We start from the raw sequence: 26,523 nt of genomic DNA, 5'->3' as shown, positions 1-26,523 counted from the left end.
TGAGGTTCCGTGTCGATCTGCGTCTGGGTTAAGTTTCCACTCTGTGGGAGCCACTTTGCCTGGCCGAGATAGGGCATCCGCTAGGATGTTTCGGCAGCCCGGGATGTGGTGGACCTGGAACTGAATCCCCAGATGATCCACCAGGTGAAACAATGGGGATGTCTGTTGAAGGAGCGAAGTCGAATGAGTCGTTCCTTGGTTCCGAAAGCACCATACAAAAGTGATGTTGTCCGTCGAGATGGAGGGCCGGGCGTGTCTGAGCGCCTGCTTCCAGTGAGCGATGGCCAAGATAAGCGCTTCCAGTTCGGGGTTGTTGATGTGCCATAGGCGCTGATCGGCGGACCACAGCCCCGAGACGACTTGCCATTGACGCAGAGTGTGTGGTAGGTGGAGAGCTGGAGTCAGGTGTGCCTGCATGCGCACACACCGGTCTCTAGGTACAGAGATGAGATCGAGGTCTGTCTGGAAGAGGCCCCGATGAACTGAAGGCGCTTGGAGGGTGTCAACTCAGACTTCCTGAGGTTGATCTTCCACACCAACTGGTGTAGGAGCCAAAGGGTGAAGTCCAGTAGGCAGTCGTCTATGTACTCTTCGAACTGGATGTCCAGACGATGGAGATACAAAGGCTATCGGCTTGGTAAGCCATGTGAAAAGCAACGGGGCCGAAGAAATTCCAAATGGGAAGACCGCCCATTGATAATGGACTCCCATGAAGATGAAGCGGAGGAATTTCCGGTCGTCGAGATGAATAGAGACATGTAGGTAGGTATCCTCGATATCCAGGCTCATGAGCGCCTCCTGTGCCTGGATCCGTGATCGCAGTAGCCTGAAATTAGGTATGCGCGCCAGGTAGCGTTTGTTGAAAGCAGCGAGGTTGTGGATCATCCTGTGTTTGTCCGAGTCCTTCTTGGGGACCAGGAAGACAGGTGAGTAGAAGCCTGGTTTTATGGCTGGGGCGTGTACCACCTCTATGGCTTTCTTGTCATGTTCCGGCTAAGTAGCTGCTGTTGGGTTGGGGGGTATGTGTCCACTATGGGTGAAGACGTCAGTGTCAGGTCGTCTATAAGCCTCAGCTTGTACCTGTTTTGGACGATGTTGGTGACGTATGGGTCCCCCAGGATCTCCCAATTCTGCCAGAAGTGAGTCAGTCTCCCACCTACTGGGGTGTAGACAACTTGGACGGCTGGGGGTGGGAGGTCCCAGTCGTGCCTGCCCGGCGGTTCACTGGAGGTCCCTGCGATCGGCGTTACCTCCCTTGGGATAGCCGCAGCGGTACTGGTATGTGCCTGAGGACTTTCCTTTCCTCTTGCCTCTACCTCGAGGTCGTCTATAAGCCTCAGCTTGTACCTGTTTTGAACGATGTTGGTGACGTATGGGTCCCCCAGGATCTCCCAATTCTGCCAGAAGTGAGTCAGTCTCCCACCGCCTGTCCGTCGGTTCACTGGAGGTCCCTACGATCGGCGTTACCTCCCTTGGGATAGCCGCAGCGGTACTGGTATGTGCCTGAGGACTTTCCTTTCCTCTTGCCTCTACCCCGAGAGGTTGAGGTGGAGCCCTGCTCCCTAGTCCGGAGTGTGTTGCGTCGTGGCTGGTAGGAGCCAGACTGGGATGCCTTAGCAAAGGCTGGCTGTGACACCCTGGCCAGGGCCTTGAGAGACGTCTCAACACGGGCGAAGGTTGAGACCCTTGAGTGCGTCTTGGATATCTGTCCATTAAAAAGATCAGAGCCGGACCAAGGTTGACGCAAAAGGTTTCTCTTGAACGCTGGGTCCCAAGTCGACAAGGCAAGGTACCCAAGGTGTCTAGTGGTAGTGAGTTCTATCAGAGCGGCGCGCATGTGGGAGCACATCTGTTCCACTTGACCTTGGAGGTAGGATACCACGGTAGTTGGATGGTCAATCCTATAGGGGTTGTCCTCCGATAAGTCCTGCAGTATAGCCCTGGAGGACGACGCCATCCGTTAGAGAGGTTTGAGCATATGGCGAATCTCAGTCTCCACGTAGGCGAGTTTGCTGTCAGAGACTACGACTGAGGTGGAGCGGTTCGATCCAGTCGTGCACCGCATGTCCTCATCTAAGGAGTGAGTGTGGTCCGCAACTTGAGAGTGGACTGGGAAGTCATCTCGTCTATAACGTGGGGCCCTGAAAGACGGAGTCAGTGACAGCTTACTTAAGTCCTCATCCAGAGCTGAGATCATGTCTCTGATCATTGGGTCTGATCAGTGGGTCAGGCGAGGGAGTAATAGTCTCCAATCTGTCTGCCAGCCAGTCTGTGACTTGGTCAAAACCCAGGTGGGATTCGCCATCCATAGGGGTGTCGTCACAGCAAGGGATGAAGGCGCCCTCCGAGGAGTCGGATCAATAGCCACTTGAGCGTCTGCTAACCGGGCAGCAGCTCCTAGATCTATGACCCTGCCTAGAAGATCTGCTGTCACTGCGACGTGAAGACGTACTTGGGGAAGCCGCATCTGAGGAGTGACGAGAGGTAGAAGGCGTCTGTGAGGTCAGCCGACGCGGCTGAGGCAAAGACGTGGGCGTCTGTATGGGCGCTGTGCAGATAGGTGCCATCTGAAAGGACGCTTGAGGAGGCGTCTGCAGAGGCGCCATAGGAGGTGCTTGTAGAGGTGTATGTAAAGGCGCTGTTCTCCAAAATCAAATATAAATGGTAAGACAACCAACTCGCCATTTTTTTTCATCTAAATACCATTTATTTCTCACACCATTTATTACTGAAGCATTTTTCAGAGAGGTTGAAGCATGCACAGTTAGTATATTTACATACTGCAACATACATCATGTATATATATATATATATATATTATAGTGGTAAACATGGACATGGCTGCATAAAGATGTACATGTACAATATGTAATATAAAGAGACCAATACTAGAAAACAACAGAGATAATGATGTATGCACATGTACCCTGTAATACTCATGTTAATTCTATATAACTTTCTAAAAATTATTGTAGATGGCATCAAATATTGCATTATTTAATCAGGGATAAATCTACCACCGCGTCCAGCGTCTCTGACGCATTAATTTCTTTTATACGTGCGTCCTCCAGGACGCAAGGTTTTCATGAAACACTAATGTCCTTTTTTTGTGGAAAATCAATATCAACTTTTTTAACAAAGTTTTCTTTTGTCTAAATGCGTGCATAAACGAGATTTTGGTCAATCGATTTTCCATGGAAAATCCCGGTCTAAAAATAACTTAATACGCATGTGTGACATTTTTCTTTTAAACGTGATAACTGATTGGTTGTGAATAAGCAAGTGAGCAACCGTAAGCAAGCTTGTATATGATTTCAGTTTCTGTTGTTGATAATTTCTCTAGCAGTCGAAATGCCGCCGAGAAAGGTAGCAAAGCTGTCACATTCTCAAAAAACTTTGTCATCGATGTTTGGTCAGAATGATACAATTGAGACAAGTGAAACTGAGCATGGCGAGTCTCAGTCAGCCAATGAACCTGTCAGAAAACAGAAAGTAAGAACATTCCAGTCAAATTGGCTAACTGCACACCGCTTGTGGTTGATATACGATAAGGAAAGCGACTTCATGTATTGCAAGCTTAAATTTGCACCGAAAATGATAAAACAATGGCATGACACGTAACGCTAAGTGCAGAAATTTCCAAAATAGTACCTTAACCAGGCATATAAATAATAATGATTATAAATTGTCAATTCAGACTCTGAAACTTTGTGAAGATTTGCAGTATTTGCAGCTGTCGCCTTGTTGAAATCTGTACACTGGTTAGCTTGTGAAAATGTCCCCCTGACAAAATTTAAAAGTTTTATTGACTTTTTACATGAATTTGAAACAGAAAATATTGAAGTTCTCAAGGAGGGTAAAGTCAACTATGATTTGCTAACCACTGCCAATGATCTCCTAAAATCTATGTCTGATGTGATTGCGGACGAATTGTGGATTAAGTTAGAAAAATCTCTGTTAGTTACTGCTTTGGCAGACGAAAGTACAGACATCACCAACCCCAAACGCCTTGTTATTTATTGCCAAATAATAGAACATATGGTGCCTAGCACTCATTTTGTCACAAACATTGAGTGCACAGATACGACAGGGAAAGGAATTACAGTGGCAATTTTGGATGAATTGGAGAAACGTGGTGTCCCCCACAAAAGATCATGAGTCTTGGATCAGATGGTGCATCTGCGATGACTGGGAAGTACAATGGTAAATTCATGTGTTGAAACTGCCTATCCAATTTGTTGCATTATATATATCTGTATGCAAATATAATTGTCACCGCTGCCGTGCATTGGTTCTATAGGGCATTTTATTTTGCCGGGGCCACAGGAGAGACATTCTTGTATTCATAGTTTAAACAGGATTTTAAGCCAGTAGAATCATTAATTTCTGCTTAAATGCTATTTTTCTTAAAAAATAATACCATTTAATTTCCATTTATTTTCAGGGTTTTTTTAAATGGTACCATTTATTTTCAGGTTGTTTTTTAAATGGTACCATTTATTTTACAGTTATTTTCCATTTAAATACCATTTTTAAGGTACTTAGCATATTACCATATAAGGAAAAGGCAATTTAAATATTTCGGCTTAAATAAATGGAGAGTCAATGGAGTTTTAGTGGTTTTGAGAGAAAAAATGGTATTTAAATGGAAAGTCAATGGTGTATTACACATAGCAACACATCGTACATAGTGGGCATATACAATCCCACAGGAAAGAAAAATGGCATTTAAATGGAGTTTCAATAGTACAAAAATAAATGGGGAAACATTTCATTTCGATAAGGGTGTGTTCTGCGTTTTTTACACACACAGAGATACTGTCTGAAAGCTGTGGGTGAAAGCAGTAAACAGTTTTTACATCGGTGACCCTGGAGGCATTGAGATGTACAATTAAGGCACAGGGGGTGGGGATCCCACGCCGACATATTACGCCGGCACTTTGAGCAGGAGGGCATAATATCTGCAACAAAGCAGTGTAAAATCACAATGCATCCCCGCCCGATTATGTATGCTATAATTTGTTTATCCCACTGTGTGGGTTTAGGAAACAAATATTACGACAAACGTAAGACAACATACAACAAAACAAACAATACTTGCGAGAATATGCCAGTCGTGGGGTACCAAGCAAAAGAATATTGAACGTAAACCAGTTCAATAAGTGCTGGCTACGCAAAATATTCAAGATGGCTACTTAAAGCAACAAGACACATGGCCTTATGGTTTTTTTTGAGAATACGCCAGTAAGTGTCTGATAATGTTATGCACATGTTTATCAAACATAGAATGTACAAAATACAAACCATAGGCACAACACAAAAACAAAAAACATTAACTCAGATAGCAAACATGTGTAGGGTTTGAATCAGTTTTATGTTACAGCAAAGAAAAACAGGTCTTCTCTCATCAAGTGACAAGAGTAATGTGATGATCCGTGACGTCACTTCCTTTGGTCATGTTGGAGCTGCGTGATTGGCTGGCCTCTCAGCTAGTTGGAGCAACTTCTTCAAGCAAAAACCTTCACGCAGCTCTTTTCTCTGTCAAGAACAAGCAGATATATGCATTAATGAGTAATGCAGGATAAGTAAAAAATATGAAAAGCTTGAACTTTCAACAGATACACTATAAACCAATGCACATTTCATTTTCAACAGTCCAGTAAACTCTTACTGTAATGTTGAAGTCGCATAGTAATGTAATCCGTTATTTGAAGCTGCATACAGATTAATCAAATTGAATTAAAAGTTTTTATTTAAGTTTATACCTTATTTTATTGAATTAAGACCATAAAATTAAAGGACAGTACATAGCATTTAAAAATCATCATCAATTTTGCTTTATTAGGGATGAAAATTTTAGAAGGCCCCCTTAATTGACACCAAGGGACCCTGATGACCCTTGGTTGATGGAGGCTAAGAACAACGCTGTATTGCTCCTTTATCTTTCCAATATCCTTGTTGGCTATAGTAAATTTAATCCATTATCAAATAATATTGATGTTCCTTTAATATAACAAAATATTTCCATTATGATAAATGTCCACGTAAGTTTATAACAATGGACAATTACAAATGATCCTCATCACATGATTCACATAAACTCAACACCTCCCATAGAAGCATTGTCAGGGTCTGGGCCTGGTATATACATGATGACCAAATGATCCTCATCACATGATTCACATAAACTCAACACCTCCCATAGAAGCATTGTCAGGGTCTGGGCCTGGTATATACATGATGACCAAATGATCCTCATCACATGATTCACATAAACTCAACACCTCCCATAGAAGCATTGTCAGGGTCTGGGCCTGGTATATACATGATGACCAAATGATCCTCATCACATGATTCACATAAACTCAACACCTCCCATAGAAACATTGTCAGGGTCTGGGCCTGGTACATACATGATGACCAAATGATCATCATCACATGATTCACATAAACTCAACACCTCCCATAGAAGCATTGTCAGGGTCTGGGCCTGGTATATACATGATGACAAAATGATCGTCATCATATGACTCACATTAACTTACCCCCATAGAAGCATTGTCAGGGTCTGGGCCTGGTATATACACGATGACAAAATGATCCTCATCACATGATTCACATAAACTTACCCCCATAGAAGCATTGTCAGGGTCTGAACCTGGTATATACATGATGACCAAATGATCGTCATCACATGATTCACATAAACTTACTCCCATAGAAACATTGTCAGGGTCTGGGCCTGGTACATACATGATGACCAAATGTTCCTCATCACATGATTCACATAAACTTACTCCCATAGAAGCATTGTCAGGCCATGGGCCTGTCATATACATGATGACCAAATGATCGTCATCACGTGATTCACATAAACTTACTCCCATAGAAGCATTGTCAGGCCATGGCCCTGTCATATACATGATGACCAAATGATCGTCATCACGTGATTCACATAAACTTACTCCCATAGAAGCATTGTCAGGCCATGGGCCTGGTATATACATAATGACCAAATGATCGTCATAGTAGGTGGGTGTGATAGTACACCCGTCATCTTTACTACTGGAGAAAATGCTACGCAGTGTAAAATATGAATTATGCTTTGTCTACATTTGGAACAAGTAAAGTATTCCAAGCACAGTGTTCATTTTCACACCTTATTTTTTTCACTTGATTTCATGTTTCATGAAGGCCATTTGTATTGGTGAGAAAGACAATTTGTCATCCGATGATAATATGTATGAGGAATATAGGGATGTATGTATCACAGCAGGGCTTGTAAAATATACGTGAAATAATAGGTGTCTCAAAATCGGAATACACAAAACATGAATTTGTAAACGCTACCTAATAGTGTGGAAAGTTCACTTTGGCATTCGTGTTTGCGTTTTGATAAATCACAGATACCGTATTTTCTTGAGTATAGTGCGCACCCATGTATAATGCGCACCCCCCTCTAGCGGGTTCAGTATTTTGGAAAAAAAATAATCGGATACCAAGCGCAGAAAAAATTACACCGTACCCCTTCAGCGAAGTCCGGCAAACGAACGGGTGAATTTGAGATAAAAACAATCACCAGACATGTTTATTTACCGTTTAAATAGTATTTATTGTTCTGCTAGGCATTGTTTTATATCCAGGGATTAAGATTACCTTGTGTATTTTCTCGTAAACTAAGCTGGAAACAGCAATCAGCTGTTCATACGTTTTCTTGGAATCGACCGGTGATTCGGTCAAGACACACCCAATGATATAACTTTACAGGATTTTTAATGCAAGGATCGGCAAATATTGTGTCTGAAACTTTTTTTTTTATTAGGAATAATATATTCCAATATCCTTTTTATTCAGATACAGCCTTTACTAAACATATTTAAAATAATAATAACCCTAAGCAAAGCAGCTGATTGCTATTCCTGGGTATTATTTTTTACATGGAACCAGTCTGACCAGTCACCGTCAAGGCTCACGCGCATGTGATCGCGAGAATTTCATGTTGACATAGAATCGTCAAACAAAAACAAATATGACTTTTAACGAGTCAAAGTAGGGCATTTATGATATATGTATCCATTCTCTGTCAACTAAAGTTCGTTTCAAGGCATCAATAGCGGTATTCTGACCGTGGTTGCTGTTAATAACAGTGAGTTGTGCGATCTTCCGATCGCTTCACACACGATTTCGCCGAAATTAATAAAAACAATATTAAAAGGAATTTTGAATAAAATTAATGAAATAAGTTACAAACATAAGCCCAGATATACAAAGAACACTTTTTATAGCCAGACAGTGTAATTACATGATTTATTTGCGTACTTCAGTATGGATTTGTTGACACGGTATTTCCGGTGTTTTGTGCTCACGGTAATGTCTTTCCATGGGGGAAAAAAACATCCAAACTCATTAATTCGTGTATAATGCGCATCCCCTTCTACACAGCTGTGTTTTTTGGAAAAAAAGTGTGCACTATACTCAAGAAAATACGGTACCTATCATCACAAATGTGTTATTTTTGTTCTTGAATTCTCCAAGTAAATATTTGACATTTAGATTTCAAACAGGCACGAAAAAACACAGTAAATGGTTATTTAGTTAAAAGACAAAAGGAGTCTTATTGACGATGAACCTAACTTTCAGAGGTCCTTTTCAGTAATATTGTAAATTTTCTAATAAATTGTATATTTGTATACTTATCCTATCTCACACTTTGCATTTCTTCTTATTCTTTGATCTTGGTGTGGAATCGTCCTAGAACAAAGTTTCCAGCTTCAAAAACACCACTCACCCAAACACATCCCTTACATCACCAATCACCACTGCGATCATGGTTCACGCACCACTAAAATCCCCTGCGACACGACCCCAGCGACCTGATCACCTGACATATCCAGCACCCTCATTCTCAATCTAGAGCGTACAGGCTGGTGTAACTGTGATGCGGGGATGGTTGGGTGGGCCTTTAGCATGTGAGATAGGATAAGTATACAAACAGGGATTATCCTGGAAATTTTTACCTATGAGAGAAAATCTCCCCTGGTCCAAAAGCAATCAGATTTTTTGGCGTGTGATGAGATTTTGCTAATTTTCAGAGATATTTCATATTCACACAGTGTGAAAACTGTATTTGATTTTTGGTACTTGTGACTCAAATAATGTTGCAAGTAATATTACTAGATTATATGGATATATCCTATTTTGGAACATTAATTATTCCACTGCAAATACATGTAGATTCTTTTTAAAAATATTATCATTCGTATTAACAAAAAAATTACATTCAACTTACACTTCTGTTCTACTTAAGAATACCTTACACTAATATTTATGTATTTCTGTTCATTGTTGACTTGATGGGGAATTATTCGCGAGGACAATTATAGATCGTTTAGGAGGCATGTTTACCACCATCAGCTGTTCATGTCGTTGGCACGCAGGAGACAACAATCTGCAGTTATCAAATTTCGACAATGTGTGTTTAGATCGTAATTCAATATATTTAGAGTGATGACATGAAATAGCGACTGTTGAATGGTATTACAGTTTGTTGGCAAAACATATATTATTTACATTGCAGTGCTTTCATCAATTTCGCCGTCTTATTTCCGTCTGAAGTGTGTTCCATATCAGATGCCTGGTCTCTGATCGTATCAAATGAAATCGTATCACTATGCACTTTTCAATTAATTAATCAATTAATCAGTTCATTATACAACGACTATTGCTCCAGGTTCACCCTCTTTTTTAATTAGCAACAATTAAGTTATTTATTTCACACAGAAGACGGCGTGTTTGCCATGTGCAGCAGCCAGAAAATGTTTACGAGTAACCGGAAGTTTAAAAGACTGTTGACATTAACAATGTTTAAGAGTTACATTTGAATGATTAAGTCACAGTTTTCAATTTTTATGGACAAATTTGGAAGCAAACGTGGGCCACTAGAAATAGTTCAAAATTTGTAATTCACGCACAGAGGCCATTCTTGCACGAGGGTACGTTCATGAAAGCTCTTCCACTGTTTCCGTCACTGGCTAGGCGAATCTCATCTAAATTACGATTGTTTCTGATCCGCAATTTGTAGATTATTATTGAGAAAGAGTTGTAATTATATTCATTTAGTTTTTGTTTTGCTGTCATTCCAAAATCGAAATTTGCTCGTGTTTTGAAACTTTACCCGTGATTGCCTTTTTCTCTCTTGACTTCTGCACGGACGCACATACATGTAATTCAACGTCTTTGATTTCTGCTAGGATTTAAGTCTTAAAAAAATATGTTTAATGACTTGGATTTGTAGATCACGGAATAACATTTTTGTGCGCTACCAAAGTGTTTTGTTTGTAAAAAACGGGGATAAAAAAAATGTTGCGCCATTGTCAGCTGATGCAAAGCTCCATGCAGTGATATAGGAATCGGTTATGCACAGTATTAAGAGATACAAATGTAGCATGCAATGTTGCGAGTATGCCAATCGCTGTTTCGAATGACAACATTTGACGATGGAACAAACAAGCGTGTAAGTTTTGTATTGACATTTTTAGGTACCGTAGATAAATTTATTCAACCAATACGACATTTTAGATTTTTGTTGGTGAAAATGAGAGTGTTAATGCAGATAAAACTATTGAAAGCTCTTCGCGATTTTCAATCGCGCTGATTGAATGTTGATGCGATATCTACGACAACAATGCGAGAATATCGCGGAATCGCTGGCTAAGTCAATCCCTGTGCAAATATACAATTTATTAAAAAAATTACAAATTTTTAAACTTATCCTATCTCAGACTATGCATTTATTCCACGGTTGGATGGTGGGGCGCAGATATCCTAGCCTGTAAGGACTTCAACCGTGAGACGTACACGAGGAAGCTGGAACTAATCAGGAAAATTCAAAGGATTTTATGAGGATTAGTGATAAACTCGTGTAAGGGTTACTTAAAAAAAAACTTTTTGTGCTACCAAGAGATATACATCATGACATCGGGGAATCGTGTTTTCCTTGGTTTCACACAGGACGCCGTTTCAAAAACGACCGCGTAACCATGAGCCAGGCGACGCCTACTCGGTCACGATTTAACCTCACCCTGGATAGGAAGGTGTTTTGTTTCAAACACCCAGTCCCCCGCGCAGGTTCTACAAGACAGACCTCACACATACACTCCCAAGGTCGTAAGGCGGACCAGCTTGGCATCTCTTGTATCGCTTCTTCAACCTACCAAACTCACGTGGAGATTGAATAAGGTAAGAACGAGGGAGGAACGATTGACGATACCTGTTTATCACACAGGTCTCCAATGAACTACTGAGACATCACATGCTCAAAGGCAGAGGTGAGCAGGTAGAAGATCGGGACACCATTTAAACAAATGGCCACACCGGATAGTGACTTCTGTTGGTGTTGACCCGTTTATCACACAGGTCGTCAATCAACAACTAAGACATCACATGCTCAAAGGCAGAGGTGGCAGGTAGAAGATTGGGACACCATTTAAACACATGGCCGCACCGGATAGTGACTTCTACTGACGTAGAACGAAGTCCCAACAGACAAGCATATATACCCTCCCTTTGGGAGCTTGTCTCGGAAACCCGATTAACATAAGCAATAAATATTGCAGTATATACAGGAAACCAGACTTGGGACTTGTAGACCACTGGGCTTCCTCATCTGAGCTGGGTGGCTGCTGTGACCTGGGACATCGGCGACTGAGATTCCGAAAGGAGTAGGAGGCAAGACCATATCAGAATGCCATAACATCCCTCCATGATGGCTGAAAGTGTGCAATACTATGCAACGCCAAGGTGGAAGTCACTGCCCACGTCTCATGAGGATTGGAAGCAGCTGGGGTGGTAGTCCCTCAAAGGTGTAGACCCTGAGGATGATAGAACGCAGCCAGTGGAGATGGTGGTTGAAGATACATCAGAAGTTGCAGCCGTCGACAAGTGGATGAAAACATGCTTGCGACAGCGACGGATGGTCTGAGATGCCTTCAAGTAGATCTTGTAGGCTCAGGCTGGACAAAGCGAGACGTCTTCCATAACATCATTTCTCAATCAATGAGAGTGGTGGAGGCTGAAAAGACGATCCTGTTGTCCTTGAATATGTATCTTATTGAAGACGCTGGAACCGGACTCAACCGACTTCTAAGCACGAGTCCCTCTTACACAAGCTGCAGGAGCCAACGCAAGCAGTAAGATCGTCATGAACGTAAAGTTTGAGGTTTAACCTTAGAACCTGAAGTCATGGTAACGCCTGAATAACTCGCAGTCTGAAAGATATTTGTAGATCTATCGGTTCGGGAGACTGTAGCAAGTTTTATCCCATTAGTGAGTAGATGGTACAGAAAGCGCTGCCCAGTAAGCGCCCAGTGTCGAATCATAAGATGCCTTGTACTTCTTAAGTGACATAGGTAATCTGCTACTTGTGGTATAGTAGCTTGGCTGCAGAAAACCCTGGATCTTGCAAACTGGTGAAACTTTTCCATTTATCGTCACCTAGATTCTCGTTGATTGACGAAGTGCTAAAGCGGCTGCCTTAGCTGCTCTGATGGAAATCATCTTACGAGACTGCTCTTGATATACTCCATATGTGAAGTTCATATAATTCTGGTCTTGGATGGACCTGATTGGAGGGAGGTTTGCGACTGAAATTATCATGAGATGGCCCCTCTAACGCTCTGTCATTTCCCCTACCACAGAACGTGCAGTGCATGCGTGCTTGCGCTGTGCCTTCCACGGTTTGTCCCCCCTACGTGTCATGTACACATTTCTATACAAAATTACAGGATAGTTTCTTAAAGAACTTCATCCGTCATGGGTCTTAAAATAAACAAAATTCAGATTTTGTTGGGTACAGGGTATTTATGGTCAAGTACCATATTGATGTTTCATACACTTTTCTGGATTTCAAGTTATTTTGCAATTCATCGTTCTCATTTTGAGTCAAATGGACTGTAGTATCTAGTAGAAAAACGAGGCTGAAGATGTAGTTTACCGGTTGGTTGATTGTACGAAGCAGGGTACCGGTAATCAGGACCACGTGGAAGAGCGGTTGTAGCAGAAACCATGCCTTGAATGGACGTGCAGAACAATAGGATCATATACCGAAATAAAATGTTGATATTCACCAACTCTCGTCTTGAATAAGTGAGGGATGACTTGTACTGCCAGGTTGATCGGTGACATGTAGAACTGGTGAAGAGACGATGGATTACATCGCCAAAGCACCCGAAAAAGCGCTGTTCATTCCGGTATCGATGCAACGACAAAAGGCGTTGTGAAGAATGTGACAGACCGTACGTACAGTCTTTGACTACTACTGTAAATGCTTCGCACGGCTCGCATGAGATCAGCCTGTACCAAAGTCAGCATGGTAGTCTTGTTTACAAACAGCAATCTTGGCGTGATGTGTAATTCACCCTTGCGCTGAAACAGGAAATACAGCAGTCTTTCCGATCACGTGGTTAAAAGCTCCCAACACACGAGCGGTGGCCTGAGTAACGAAAAACACTGATGTATAGGCAGTTAGTTTCTTGTAGAATATGTGACGAACCGGTGTAGTATCTAGGTGAGCCTTGTATGACGCTTAAAACCATCTTCAGACATCGAACATCTGCCGTTTGTAATGATGAAAGACCGACAAACTCCCCCGTCGAATCATCTGTTAGAATGGTGTAGGTTGACCATGGATAAGGCGTGCCAACTAATATGGAATATCAGGCTGAATTCGAGGGCGTCAATGACAAAGGTCCGCTGCGGTGATATCGAGCTTCAGGATGATGTCGTCTGTCTAAAGATTCAAATCTGAACAGGTGGAGCGCGTTGTCTCGAGTGTCATAACCTGTAATGGAATATCAGGCTGAAAGAGGACGTTGATGATAAGGATCGGCTGTGACGATATCAAGCCTCAGGAAAATGGCGTCTGTTTGACGATTCCAATCTGAATAGGGGGAGCCGAGCATGATCTATAATGGAATATCAGGCTTAAAGCGACGGCGTCGATGATAAGGATCGCCTGCGATGATATCGAGCCTCAGGATGATGTCGTCTGTCTGACGATTTAAATCTGAATAGGTGGAGCGCGTTGTCTCGAGTGTCATAACCTGTAATGGAATATCAGGCTGAAAGAGGACGTTGATGATAAGGATCGGCTGTGACGATATCAAGCCTCAGGAAAATGGCGTCTGTTTGACGATTCCAATCTGAATAGGGGGAGCCGAGCATGATCTATAATGGAATATCAGGCTTAAAGCGACGGCGTCGATGATAAGGATCGCCTGCGATGATATCGAGCCTCAGGATGATGTCGTCTGTCTGACGATTTAAATCTGAATAGGTGGAGTGTGTTGTCTCAAGAGTCATAACCTGTAATGGAATATCAGGCTGAAACGAGGGCTTCGATGATAATGATGTTGATTGAGTGAAATTCAATTCCGTCATAACCTTGCAATTGTGATTTCTCATAGGAGAGTATCGTAAGACGATTCATGACTGGTAGGCACGTGGACTGGATCCATGAAGATCCCGATAGAGAGGAGACGTCAGTATCTCAAGCTCGCCATGCGAGGTGGCTATGCCTGTAAGAGATCAACGAGACCGGTTGGTCAAGTTCGCTGATATGGTTGGTGCAGGTCATCGTATCCAAAGACGTAGACGGATGCTCGTGATGATAATCACTGGATTGTCTGATCTAGATAACGGAATGCAGTGAAGGTCATGTCCAAATTCGCGTATAGAAGTCCGATGCACGATGAGAGAGAGGTCTATTGATTCCGTGGAAGAGACACAATCTTATGAAGTATGTCGATCTGTCGATCCTTCGGTCGTTTATGATCCTTTGATCACTCGGTCGTTACGATCCAGCGAAGGTGGACGATCCTGTGAGTTAAGATCTGTCGTTAATTGGCTATCACTTCCTCGCCGACAATTGTAGTGTTTTCGGTCAGAGGGGTTGTCGCCATTAGAAAGCCGGAGAGGTGTAGCTGTATCCTCAGAGCGCTGTAGGCAACACTCAGTTGGCGGCTTGAGTTCCCAAGCTGAGTAAAGGACCTTAGTCCAACACAATGAACTGGCCATATAAATGCGGGACGACTGTAGAAGCCAGGGACTGGGCACGTGCACTGGGGCGTGGTCCGCACAGAGGTGGGAATTGCAGTAGTCAAACGAAACGGAAAGCGATCCTCCTCTACGGATAGCGATGTAACCAAGCCAAATTGACTATGATATTTTTGTTATGCAAGAAAACGAATTTACAGCCACAGGGGATAACAGTCGCCTTTATCGAACACTAAGCTAAGTAAGTTGAGATCCAATTCTGGCATCGTTATTAATACCACTCACTCTTAGTGGTAATGGTAAACTTTGGTAGTGATGTCGTGTATTTAAATTTTATATATAAAAAAACAAGAAAAAACAAACAAACAAAATTTCTCTGTTCAAGAATAACGTCCGAACACCATAGCGATAGAATTGAGAATGAGGGTGCTGGATATGTCAGGTGATCAGGTCGCTGGGGTCGTGTCGCATGGGATTTTAGTGTTGCGTAAACCATGATCACAGTTGTGATTGGTGATGTAAGGGATGTGTTTGGGTTAGTGGTGTTTTTGAAGCTGGAAACTTTGTTCTAGGACGTTTCCACACCAAGATCAAAGAATAAGAAGAAATGCATAGTATGAGATAGGATAAGTTAAAAATCTTGCTTTGCCTTATACGACTGCAGATGATATCATTGAACAGAAAATTTCCTGCAGAAAAAAAACTAATCTGTGTGTGTGCGTACGTGCGTGCGTTATGTAATTGGGGTTTTATTCAACTTCAAAGTGAGGTTTGAAGAGGGGGGACTATGTTCCTGTGGCATTGTTGGGGTCAGTTTGACCTTCTACAACACAGGGACCTGGAGAAGTACTGGAATAAGTGTATTGAACAGCAAGGGGACTGACATGTATGGTTGTATGTACACGTATGGTTGAAAAATAATAAAGCTCATGATAATATATCAGTTCTATGTATGCCAGACTCAAAAGGTTTAGATACCACCTACCTTTCGGTCCTAGTGAGCTCACAATCAGAATTTCAACATCAGGTGTCACTTCTGATATGACATGTTGTGCTTTAGCCCCAAAGAAGCAGGCTGTATGTGATGTTTTTTGCCACAAAGTTTGTGGAAATGAAAATACTTTGATCCCCTAAGCATAAAATAACTATTGAAACAGAATAGCATCCTATGACAAGACCATTTGAGCTGACAGCTTCATAAAGGATGCTTGCAAGAAGACCTTGAACAACAGACAAAGACGTCCATTAGTCCATAGCTCTGATAAGCTCGGAGGTGACCTGCCCAAGATTACTTTTGATGTAATGTTCATTTTAACAGCTATTTTGACAACACACACCTGTTACATCATGTCAAATGTACAATGCTTGTGATCTATCAATATTTCCTGAGAACGAGCATGGAAGCAAAAGAAGGAACTCTGCTTACCTTGTCAGTGAGTGATTCCAATTGTTGACTGCTATCCCTCACTTTGTTCGCACAATCTTTGATAGAAGTCGACTAAAATGAAAAATTAGCCTGTGACATAAAACAAGCAGACACGCTTTTGTTACATATATTTATTTATCAACCTCTCAGAAGAAAGGTTTCATGTTTCCCTGTCTTTAAAGATGACAATGACCATGATTCAATGACCATGTTGAACCTTTTCAAAGCAGTGCCTGGGAAAGGTATACATACCAAATATAATCATAAATGCATGCATATTCATGATATGTGCCATACAAGTTCCCTTGTGCAATTTGGAAGAGTGAGTGAGTTGGGTTTCATGACGCTTTTAGCCAACAGTATTTGAACCCACCATCATGGATTTCTGTGAACAACAAATTGCAGCATCTTAAGACAACTGGGCCACCCGTGACCCCATTCTATGAAGGAAAAATCTCTAAATATAATTTATCTTTGTGTAGTAGATATAAGCAAAATCACCAGCGGCTGTGACCAAATTGGAAAAATTATACGGACTGTTAATAAGACTGTTATAGGCACTTAGGATCTAGTGCATTCTGAATAATAATATTAAGAAGACGTTCAAGGTGTACATGTGCTAGATATTTGACATGACTTTGATATACAGCAAATATTGAAGAAAACTTTAACAATGACTATCAACAAGAGGACAAAGTCATCGCTATCCCCCGCAAAGGTAAATACTTGTCGCAATGCGTCAACTACTCGTAAACCAGGATAAGTTGAATCAACTCACAAAACACGTTTGAGACAAGGAGGTGCACAGAATTTGGGCAAACATATTTAATCTTTATAGGTAGAGAGGGTGTATGCATGTCGTGCACGTGCAGGTCATAACAATGAAATTATATGCTTCATTGGACATATGTGTTGATAATATTTTTTTATTTTTTTTAGGCATGAAAAGTTGATAGCAGCATTCTCTTAAAGTCATTAATAAGAAGTTAATTACAAACAAATAAACATGTCAAAGCTAAGTAAGCATGGCCAATTCAACATTCTCAGGCTCGAGAATGGGCTGTCACTGTTTTCAGTCTTCTGGTACCTCACATTAGCATGTACTATTATCTAGTTGTGCTACTGAACTCTCCACTTGAACTCAGTGTTAGCCTACATCAAACAAGGGTCCTTAGGGCCCCTTGGTCTCAATAAAGGGGGCCTTCTAAAAGTTTGGAGGGACTCATCCCTAATAAAGCTTCTTTGGTTTAGCAGAAGCATGCTTGTCACTGCCGGCTATGACAGTATCTATTTAGAAACAAAAAATCTGATTGGTCAGAAAATAATATTCAGTGCAGTCCTGCTGTCGTTAATTGTAAGCTTGAACGATTGGTAAAAAATATCACTATAGTAATCTCAAACATGGCGAGACAGGACATGCACTTATCCATCATACTACTTGTCGCAGACCACCTGCTACCCCTTTCTTCACAATGGTACGCACCAATGTGCAGGCCTCAAAGTTGTGACTAAAATGGTCGCCAATCCAGCCTAAATTTCAGTTTGTCTACTGTCTAAAATTCAGAGGTAGCCAAATGACTACCTTGAAAAATATCTTGTGGCGACTAAAATCTTTTGCTACACATCTGTAGACACAAAAATAAACGACAGCTGATCTGGGAAAACACGTCTGTTAATAATTGTACTCGCAAATAATTCCTCCTAAAGTAGACAATGAACCGAAATACATAAATATTATGTAGTTCGTACTTTATTTTTTTTGTCAGTTGACAATGCTAATCTAGGAACATAAATTGCATCATTCTTCGAGTCACAAGTAACAAAAGTCTAGCACAGTTTCCACTAATATACAATTCCAAGACTAGTGCTATGACTTGTACATATTAATAGTTATTTGATGAAAGATAATTTCAAATGCTTTTGGCTACCTACAATATTGGCTTGACTTCTTGATTTTACCACTGGCTACCTGGAAAAAAATACTTGCAGCCATATAGTTACTTGGTAAAAACTTAAACTTTGAGGCCTGATGGGTGGACTTCATTCATAGTCAAAGGGGACAATTGTCAGGTCACACCGTAACAATAACTGCCTGGACTTTAGGGTTTCTTCTCAAACCAAGAACCAATAACCCTTGTTTCATTGACTTACTGTAAATGCATCTTAAATTAGTGTTTATTCCCCATGTCTACACACAACAAAGAACTACTTAATACAATATTCTTGAGATGTTTCAAAACTGAAAATCTGGTGAATGGCAAGTTACAGTGGCTTGACCTTCAGCGAAGTAATTAAGCTATAACTTGGTAAAATTCTTATCACACATATTGATCCCCAAGACATACTGGATATTGAAACAATGTAACAACCAGATGAGCTAACAATTTAGATAAAAGACCACTATAAAGTATTCAACTTCTGGCAAGCATTCATACAAATTCTTCACCTTTTTCTTCATTTGTGCATCAAAGTCATCTTTTGCCCTCTTGGCTGTCTCCATTTTCTCTTTGAGCGGTTCATGCTGAGATCTTGCCTGCTTTACTTCTTCTTCCTTCTCGTCTCGCAGTTTCTTCTCTTCTAAATACTGCTTTCTCTTTTCCTCATATTCCTAAATCATAAGAGTGGGTATAAATGTTGTCCGTAGTTGTATGCTCTCTTGGTCATTTAAATATGACATTTCCCTTGTTAAGGGAATTTCAGTGATAAAACCATGAAGTCCACGTCACACCTATGTTAAACTCAGTTCCTCCCAGACTGAAACTACATATAAATAAACATACTGACTTACCACCCAGGGTCTTTTCATTTTCAAAACTCTGACTTTCTCAAGGTGGATTTGACGTTCTTCAAAATTTTTCACATCCTGTTCAAGTCGTGAGTTTTTTTGCTGCTCCTGCTGAAGGCGCCCTTCAACACTGTCACAGCTCTGCTCCATCTGTCGACTATCCTTCCTAGCCTCCTTCAGCTTCTGGTGGAGGTCATACAGGTCTTCACTTACCTGAAGGAAAGAGCAAAAGGTGTCATTTACTTCACTCAATATATTATTGCATCAACGAATGAGACAACAACAAAATCTCCATGAATTTGGATAGTCATGATATTAGTTTACTTATCCTGACACAACATTCATCAATGACAGATTTTAAGGTAAACATTAGTGCTATGATAACTGATTGTTTCCAAAAGCTAAAACAACATTAATTTTATAAATAATTAATATTACAAAGTTGATAATTGCTTATCCTGATAAAACATATCACTGTTTGCTTTAGGACTTCGATTCTATAACACATAACCCAAAACGTGCCTCTTTCTCTTCCCGGCTGCCCCATGCCCTTGGTTACCAACAGGAGTTATCTCTCCCTGATCCCTTCACTTTCTTCTCATTGCACTCTGCGAGAGACATGTGCATGGGATTTGTTTTCAAAATTCTTGCTTTTGGATTTGTTGACATTCTAAACGACAGATTCTACATCAGATACCCTTTTGAAAGGATACTACTTCATAATATTTAGAACTTTTTCATTTTTACTTTAGCATTGTGCATTGGAAAAAAATAATATAAACATTGCCATGTCTCAATAGAATGACTAAACAGAAAAAGATTTCTTTTTCTTTTTTAACAACCATAATAAAATGCACAATTTGACAACCTGGTTTTTGTGCACAGTTTCAAGATAGTGTACCTATTAGTTTTAGAGATATGTTCCAGACAAATATATTGGAAATTTTAGCATAAATTGTATCTTTATATACTTATACTATCTCACACTATGCATATCTTTTCTTCCTCTATCCTATGTGGAAACGTGCTTGAACCCTGTTTCCAGCTTCTAAAACAAAAACAATCACCTGAACACATATCCAGCATCTCCATGGTTACGACGAACAACTGGGTCATCTACATGCCTCTCGTGCATGGTAACCTTCCTGGCTTGACCATGTGTCTCCCTACCAACTCATTCTCTTTCTTAGAGGTATCAGGCTAGAGGAACTGAGATGCAGGGATGGTCGGGTGGGCATATCGCATGTGAGATAGGATAATTGTATATACATATACAATTATCCTATCTCACACTATGCATTTAATCCCACTGTTGGATGGTGGGCCGCAGATATCCAAAGCTGTATAGAATACAACTGGGAGAATACAGTGAGTGAGAAAAAACTATCGGTTGGTGTTGACGATCCCGATACGAAACTCACATGAAACAGGGAATACATGCCAAACATTTCAAGTATGTCACCATTCAAGAAATGACCACGTAGCTGTTAACAGTTAAATGCAACAGCTAACAACCCTGGTTTGTTCTTCCAGTATCGATTCTTCAAACATGTCACAATGCTATCTCCGACGGACAAAAGATGCGACATTTTGGCATCTTGAAGGTTATCAAACACATTCGAGTGCATCAGCCAAACCAAGATGTGAAGAGGAAAAAACAACAATATCCCTAAAGGATCTTCGAACCCAAACCCTACAACACATACTCGAGGCAGAGGTGAGCGGAATAACGGTCTAAGACACATTTCTATTTTTAACGGCTGCGCTTAATGGCGACTTTGATGCTGAAGACTAATAGACTCTACAGACGAGTTAATCAACCATCAAATAGGGACTTGGTCGGGGAAACCCCAACATTCAATAAATAATTCAACACCAAGGTTAACGTTTTAAAGATTGATTAAGTATATACAATCGTATAACATAGTGAGAATCATGTTTTGGGCTGTGACAGTTATGCCAAGATCAAAGGGCCCAACTTGTGGAAACCTCGTACATCAGTGACTGAACAAGTCGCGAAGGTAGTGAGAGGGGAAAACTGTGTCCAACTTCCAGAAGCACCCTTCCATGATGGTTGAGAAGGTGCAATAACTGTGTCAGGCCATGCTGGAAGCAACCGCCTGGGTCTTGTTCGGGTTGGACGTTGCAGGTGGATGCAGCCCAGAAAAAGTAGCCAAAAGAAGCCAAAGAGAGGGCGTAGTGTAGGAATCTCCAAAACAGAAGTGATTTTCTATGGCAAGGAGATGCAATCAAATCGAGACAAAGCACTCGAACTAGACACAGAGAGAGATCTTCCTGGTCATCCACTCCCAGGAACGACGAGAGAGAGGAAATTGTTAATAAGCGAATGAGGTCCGACGGAAAGTTTATTCTATGCTAGAAAATCCCTGTGACGCCTTTCCGCTTCCAGATCAACCGAACTGGTTCCTGTCAACACAAACTTCTGTTGCAAGGGCCAGTAGGAATACGGTCATCCCGAAATTCTTGTCCATCAGTGGCTTGTAAACATTGGAAGTCAAGTGTTGTAGTATCACATTAAGATCCAACGCAGGGGGGCGAAATGTGAAGATTTGTCCACTAGATTGTAGGAGACGATGAGCCCTTACATGTGAGAGGAAATTCACAAGCACAACAAAATTTCTCGAGCCTTATCCCCTTGCGGTCGTAAAGGCGCATGGTAGATGCACGATAATGGTTAAGCTACTCATTTGGAGAAGCCTCAAGCGATAAGGGACTTCTGGAAATGTTCGCCAGCTGGATGGAACCACTGAGAGTGCTGCTGAGGTCTTCTCGGAGCGGGAGATGATGGAAATGTCTGTCGGCTAGCCTTAGCAAGTTGGGTAAACAGTTGCATGTTGGCCAAAAGGACGAGACAAATGTCAGAGAAAGATGACTGATGGCTCCTACCTTCTGAAGGATCCGGAGAAGGAGGCCTGTAGTGAGAAATGTGTACGCACTGAGGCCCTCCCCGCAGCTTACATTGTGATCCCATGCCTGTCGTCTGAGGATGGACAACAGAATAGCTGAGCGTTGAAGTGGGTTGAAAACAATATAATTGGCAGATCCGTTGGAAGATCCTCTGGTGTAGGGACTACTCTGTCAGCAACGGCCTGTCGGGATGGGACAGGGAATCTGCTGTAACATTGGAGATCCCTTGGGATGTGGCGAGCCCAGACGTGGACCATCATATAGCTAGAATATTGCTGAGTGTGGTATTAAAGAACAAAGAAAACAAGCGTATAGTCACCAAAGTCATCTATATCCCCCGCCCATTTTAACACGTTATGGTCCCAAACAAGGTAACTGACCCAACATTTCTCTTAGCCCATGTCAAAATAGCTGCAACGGAAATTCTAAAATAAACATTTCTAAAACTCCTTAATATCAAATGGCACCAGTTCACTATGTGCTTTATATATAGACAATGTTTGGCAAGGAAATATTTAACAGTGAATTTGTTATACTCCATAAGTGAACCCACCCTATATTAAAACTTAAATCCAGCTTGTCATGGAAACATAAACAATAAAAATCTCTAAAAGTGCAAAATATCAAAAGGCACCAGTTCAGTATGTGCCTGGTAGACATGCAAAGTTTTGTAAGGAAGTATTTTAGTAAAATCTAAATATTTTTTTACATTTGTATATTTATCCTGCATTACTCCTTAATGCATTCACTGCTTACTTACGACAACTAGAAGGACAGCCTGCGAAGGTCCTGGGTGAAGAAATAAAGTTGTTGTTCTCAAGTCCCAATCAGTGGCCTTCCGTCGCTGTCCTGTGACCTTGATGACACCTAAGGTCATCTTCACATCACTGCCTGTCGCCCAAGCTCTTAGAAAAGCATACTTTTGAGGTTTCTGAAGCCAAAGTGGGGAGGCAAGTCTTACGACGGGTGGGTCTTAAGCGTAGTAATGCAGGATAAGTATACAAATGTAAAAAATATTTAGATTTTACTAAATGTTTTACTTATCCTGCATTACTCCTTAATGCATCTGTATCGGACGGTTTGGAGGTGGGTAAACCTTCAGAATACAGAAACCTCAATAATTCACACCCTGCAATACGACACCAGTTGGTCGATAAACCGTGAAGCGGAAAAGTTCAGAAAGGAAACAAAACGCCATTACGGTAGGGTTGTTCAAAAATCAAAAAGATTGAACATAGGAATTAAAGAGAAATTCCCTATATACACGCATAGAAATAAAGAAAATAATAGCTATTCAGCTAATTCTTTACTTACTACGTCATCGAGCCATCGCTGACAAACAAGATTGTTTAATATTCTTCCACTGGCGGCGACTGAGTGACTGCACATGGAAGTTGACTGGCTCTGTATAGGGCGAGTTCATTACTTGCGTCAGGGGTTGGCAACCTGCAGGATAACAACCAGAGGGCCAAACTTCGAACGTCTTCGACATCCTCAAGAGCCCCAACGCGAAGGTTATGACTAACAAAAATATGTGTCGAATCTCCAGAAATATCAGAAGACACCTTGAGATCTTGAGGGTAATTCGCTCTCGGCGAGTTCCATTTGGCGATCTCGTAGGCCTGAAGGATTACTGCGCGTAACCATAGAGATATGGTGTTTGCGATTATGTGACTAACTTCGGTCGTTGACGAAGTAAATACGGGTATCAATGACCGCTTCCTCGAACCACGCCTAGTCTTGGAGCGTCGAATGAAAACTCGAACTGCTCGCACCGAGCCCAGGAGAACTTCACCATGTACGATTCCCACAATAGTCGATATCGGTGGGATGGTGAAGGAACGGTCGGGTTGGTCTGGTAGTAGATTTTAGCAATAAAATCCCAACATAACCCTAGATGTCCCGTTCCGTGCGTCCCATGCTCAAAACGGATCCGGGTTGAGTCGATCACATGTAGTTCGCTCACCTGTACCGCCATTGCTAATGCCAAGAGAAACCATTGTTTCCTTGGTGAGGTCATCAAATGAGGCAAGCTCCTCACAGCAATAGCCTGTTCGCGAGAGTGTAACGAAGGTGTCAAACGCTGGGAAGGAGCTTGAAAATGAGGATGCAATGAGGGGCTCTAAGGGGGCCCACGAAAACCTCGAAGTACCACGTTCAAGTCCCAATCAGGTGGGTGGAACTTGGGCTTCTGATCCTCAAGCCTGAATGAGCATAATATGGCCTGTAGTTCCGTGACCTTAATCATATTGTGATTTTCCGGAAACGGCAAACACTAAGATAATTGCAGCCAATTACGTAGTAATGGTGCTACCTTCCAAGTGTTTTTGGGTATGCAATGAAGGAGGTATTCCTCTAGGAATTGTGACGCAATCTTAGGGTCTTGATTCTTTTCTTCCCTGTAAAAAGTCTCAAGTGATCCCCACCTGTCATCGTCGTCTCTGGGAGAATAACGATGAACTGAAGCTATAGCTTTGCTGCCCGTGTCGAAATAACCCTTCGCACTTAAACACCTTTTAAAGACGAACCATGCGTGCAGACGTTGGGTGAGGCAATTTTCTGTTGAGGGTGGATGAGTAGGTTGGACCACTGTGAGAGGGGTAGTGAATCGTTTTCGGCTAGATTTTTCCGAGCTTGACTAACTACCCTCTCGCCAGTTACCAGGGTGCGACCAAAGGAGAGATCGAGATACCTTGTCTCCTTGATCCCCTGTATCACCTTGGGAAGTAAAAGTGGTGGCATAAAAGTGTAAGTTTTTTTCCCTTCCCAAGTGATACTGAACTCGTCCACTGCCCAAGTCTGCGGATCCGGCAACGGGGAGATATACATCATGAGTTGGTGGCCTAGGCAAGTAATAAACAAGTTAATGTTTGGTTGCCTGAATTCCTGAAGCAGTAACTGGAATGCTTCTGTGAGAAATTTCCACTCGGTGGGAGCCACCATGTCTGGACGTGAAGTATCGGCCAGTATGTTTCTACATCCGGGGATGTGCTGAACTATGAACTTTAGTCACAGCCGATCCACTAGATGGAACAAATCTGAATGTCCTTAGAAGTAGAGAGTGGGAGTGTGTTGTTCCCCGATTGCACAGGCACCACACCGCAGTGCTGTTGTCTGTGGATATTGCGAGTCGGGCTAACTGTAGTTGATTCTGCCAATGTGATATAGCCAGAATTAAAGCTTCCAACTCCAAGTTGTTTATGTGCCACTTCCATTGAGCGCCGGGCCATAGCCCTGAGCTTATCTGGTCTTGTAAGTGAAGACCCCACCCCTGAAAGGTGACGGCCACAAACAGGTGTGTATTCGGGGAAAACCCGAATAAAGAGACTCCGCAGACATTCAACGCCACAAATTGAGGCAAGGCTCTAGCTTAGTCGGTAGAGTGATGGCCTTGAGTGGATGCTGACCGAGGTGATTAACCCTAGCAACACTTGCCACTGGCGAAGTGTGTGTGGTTGGTGTAGAGTAGATGACAAAAGAAGTAGAAACTTGTGCCATCTGTCCCTCGGTACAGATAGGATATCCTGGTCTGTCTTGAACAGGTCTCCTATGAACTGAAGTCAATAGGAAGGAGAATACTCCCGACTTCGCCTCGTTGATTGTCTATCCCAGTTATTGACATGTGTTGATGATACAGTAGATCGCCCTCCATCTACGACTCGAACCATGTGTTCGTCAAGTGTAGATAGTTATTGGCTTCATTACTCCTGTAAATAGCCAAAAGTGCCACTGACATGTCAAATGGGAAATACTAGCATTGGTAGTGAACCCCAATGAACTGGACCTGAAAAGTCTATGGTTGGGATGGATAGTCGAGACTGATCAAGAATCAAACGTTCGTTGAACACAGAGAGATTGTGAATCATTCTCATCTTGTCTGGGTCCTTCATGACTACCAGGTAGGTGTGAGTATAAAACACCGGTGTAAAGACTGGGTTGTGAACCCACTCTACAGCTCTTCTTACCAACAGTATGTCTATGTTGGATTTTCCCAATCAAACTGTGGTCAACGGTGGGGTTATCTCTACCCATATACGGACACCATGATATAGTGCGATAAGTACGAAATTGTCCTTGAAACTTGTCTCTGCCACTCCCTTTCCCAGTAAGGGAATGCTGGTCTTCCCTGAGAAAAGCGCGTCTAGGCTTATAATTCCCTGACTTGCCAGCCCGCTTGGACTTTCCAAGCTTTTTGGGAACTTGACGTGCGTGTCTGCGATCTGTTCGTTGAACAGGGGAGTAGATGACCAAGGTTGACGTAATAGACTGCCCTTGAAACCAGAATCTCAGTTGGAAACGCTATAAAGTCTTGGGTGTAACGGTAATCTCCGTC

General features: G+C 41.9%; 1 protein-coding gene across 1 annotated transcript in view; it reads right to left on the bottom strand.

Annotated features, from left to right (window-relative positions):
• LOC139477946 (structural maintenance of chromosomes protein 5-like) overlaps window positions 1-26,523 on the bottom strand; it is a 243,022-nt gene that overhangs the window by 179,584 nt on the left and 36,915 nt on the right. Inside the window, exons 5-7 of the mRNA XM_071260398.1 lie at window positions 19,266-19,475; window positions 18,924-19,085; window positions 16,478-16,549 (exon numbers count right to left, since the gene is read on the bottom strand). Coding sequence (XP_071116499.1) covers window positions 16,478-16,549; window positions 18,924-19,085; window positions 19,266-19,475 — 444 coding nt within the window. The remainder of the gene's footprint in view (window positions 1-16,477; window positions 16,550-18,923; window positions 19,086-19,265; window positions 19,476-26,523) is intronic.

Source organism: Haliotis cracherodii, unplaced genomic scaffold (assembly GCF_022045235.1).
Source record: "Haliotis cracherodii isolate W230 unplaced genomic scaffold, xgHalCrac1.p SCAF_1, whole genome shotgun sequence".
NCBI classification, from domain to species: Eukaryota; Metazoa; Mollusca; class Gastropoda; order Lepetellida; family Haliotidae; genus Haliotis; species Haliotis cracherodii.
The sequence above is the reverse complement of the archived record's forward strand: the minus strand, read 5'-3'. Positions and strand labels throughout refer to the sequence as shown.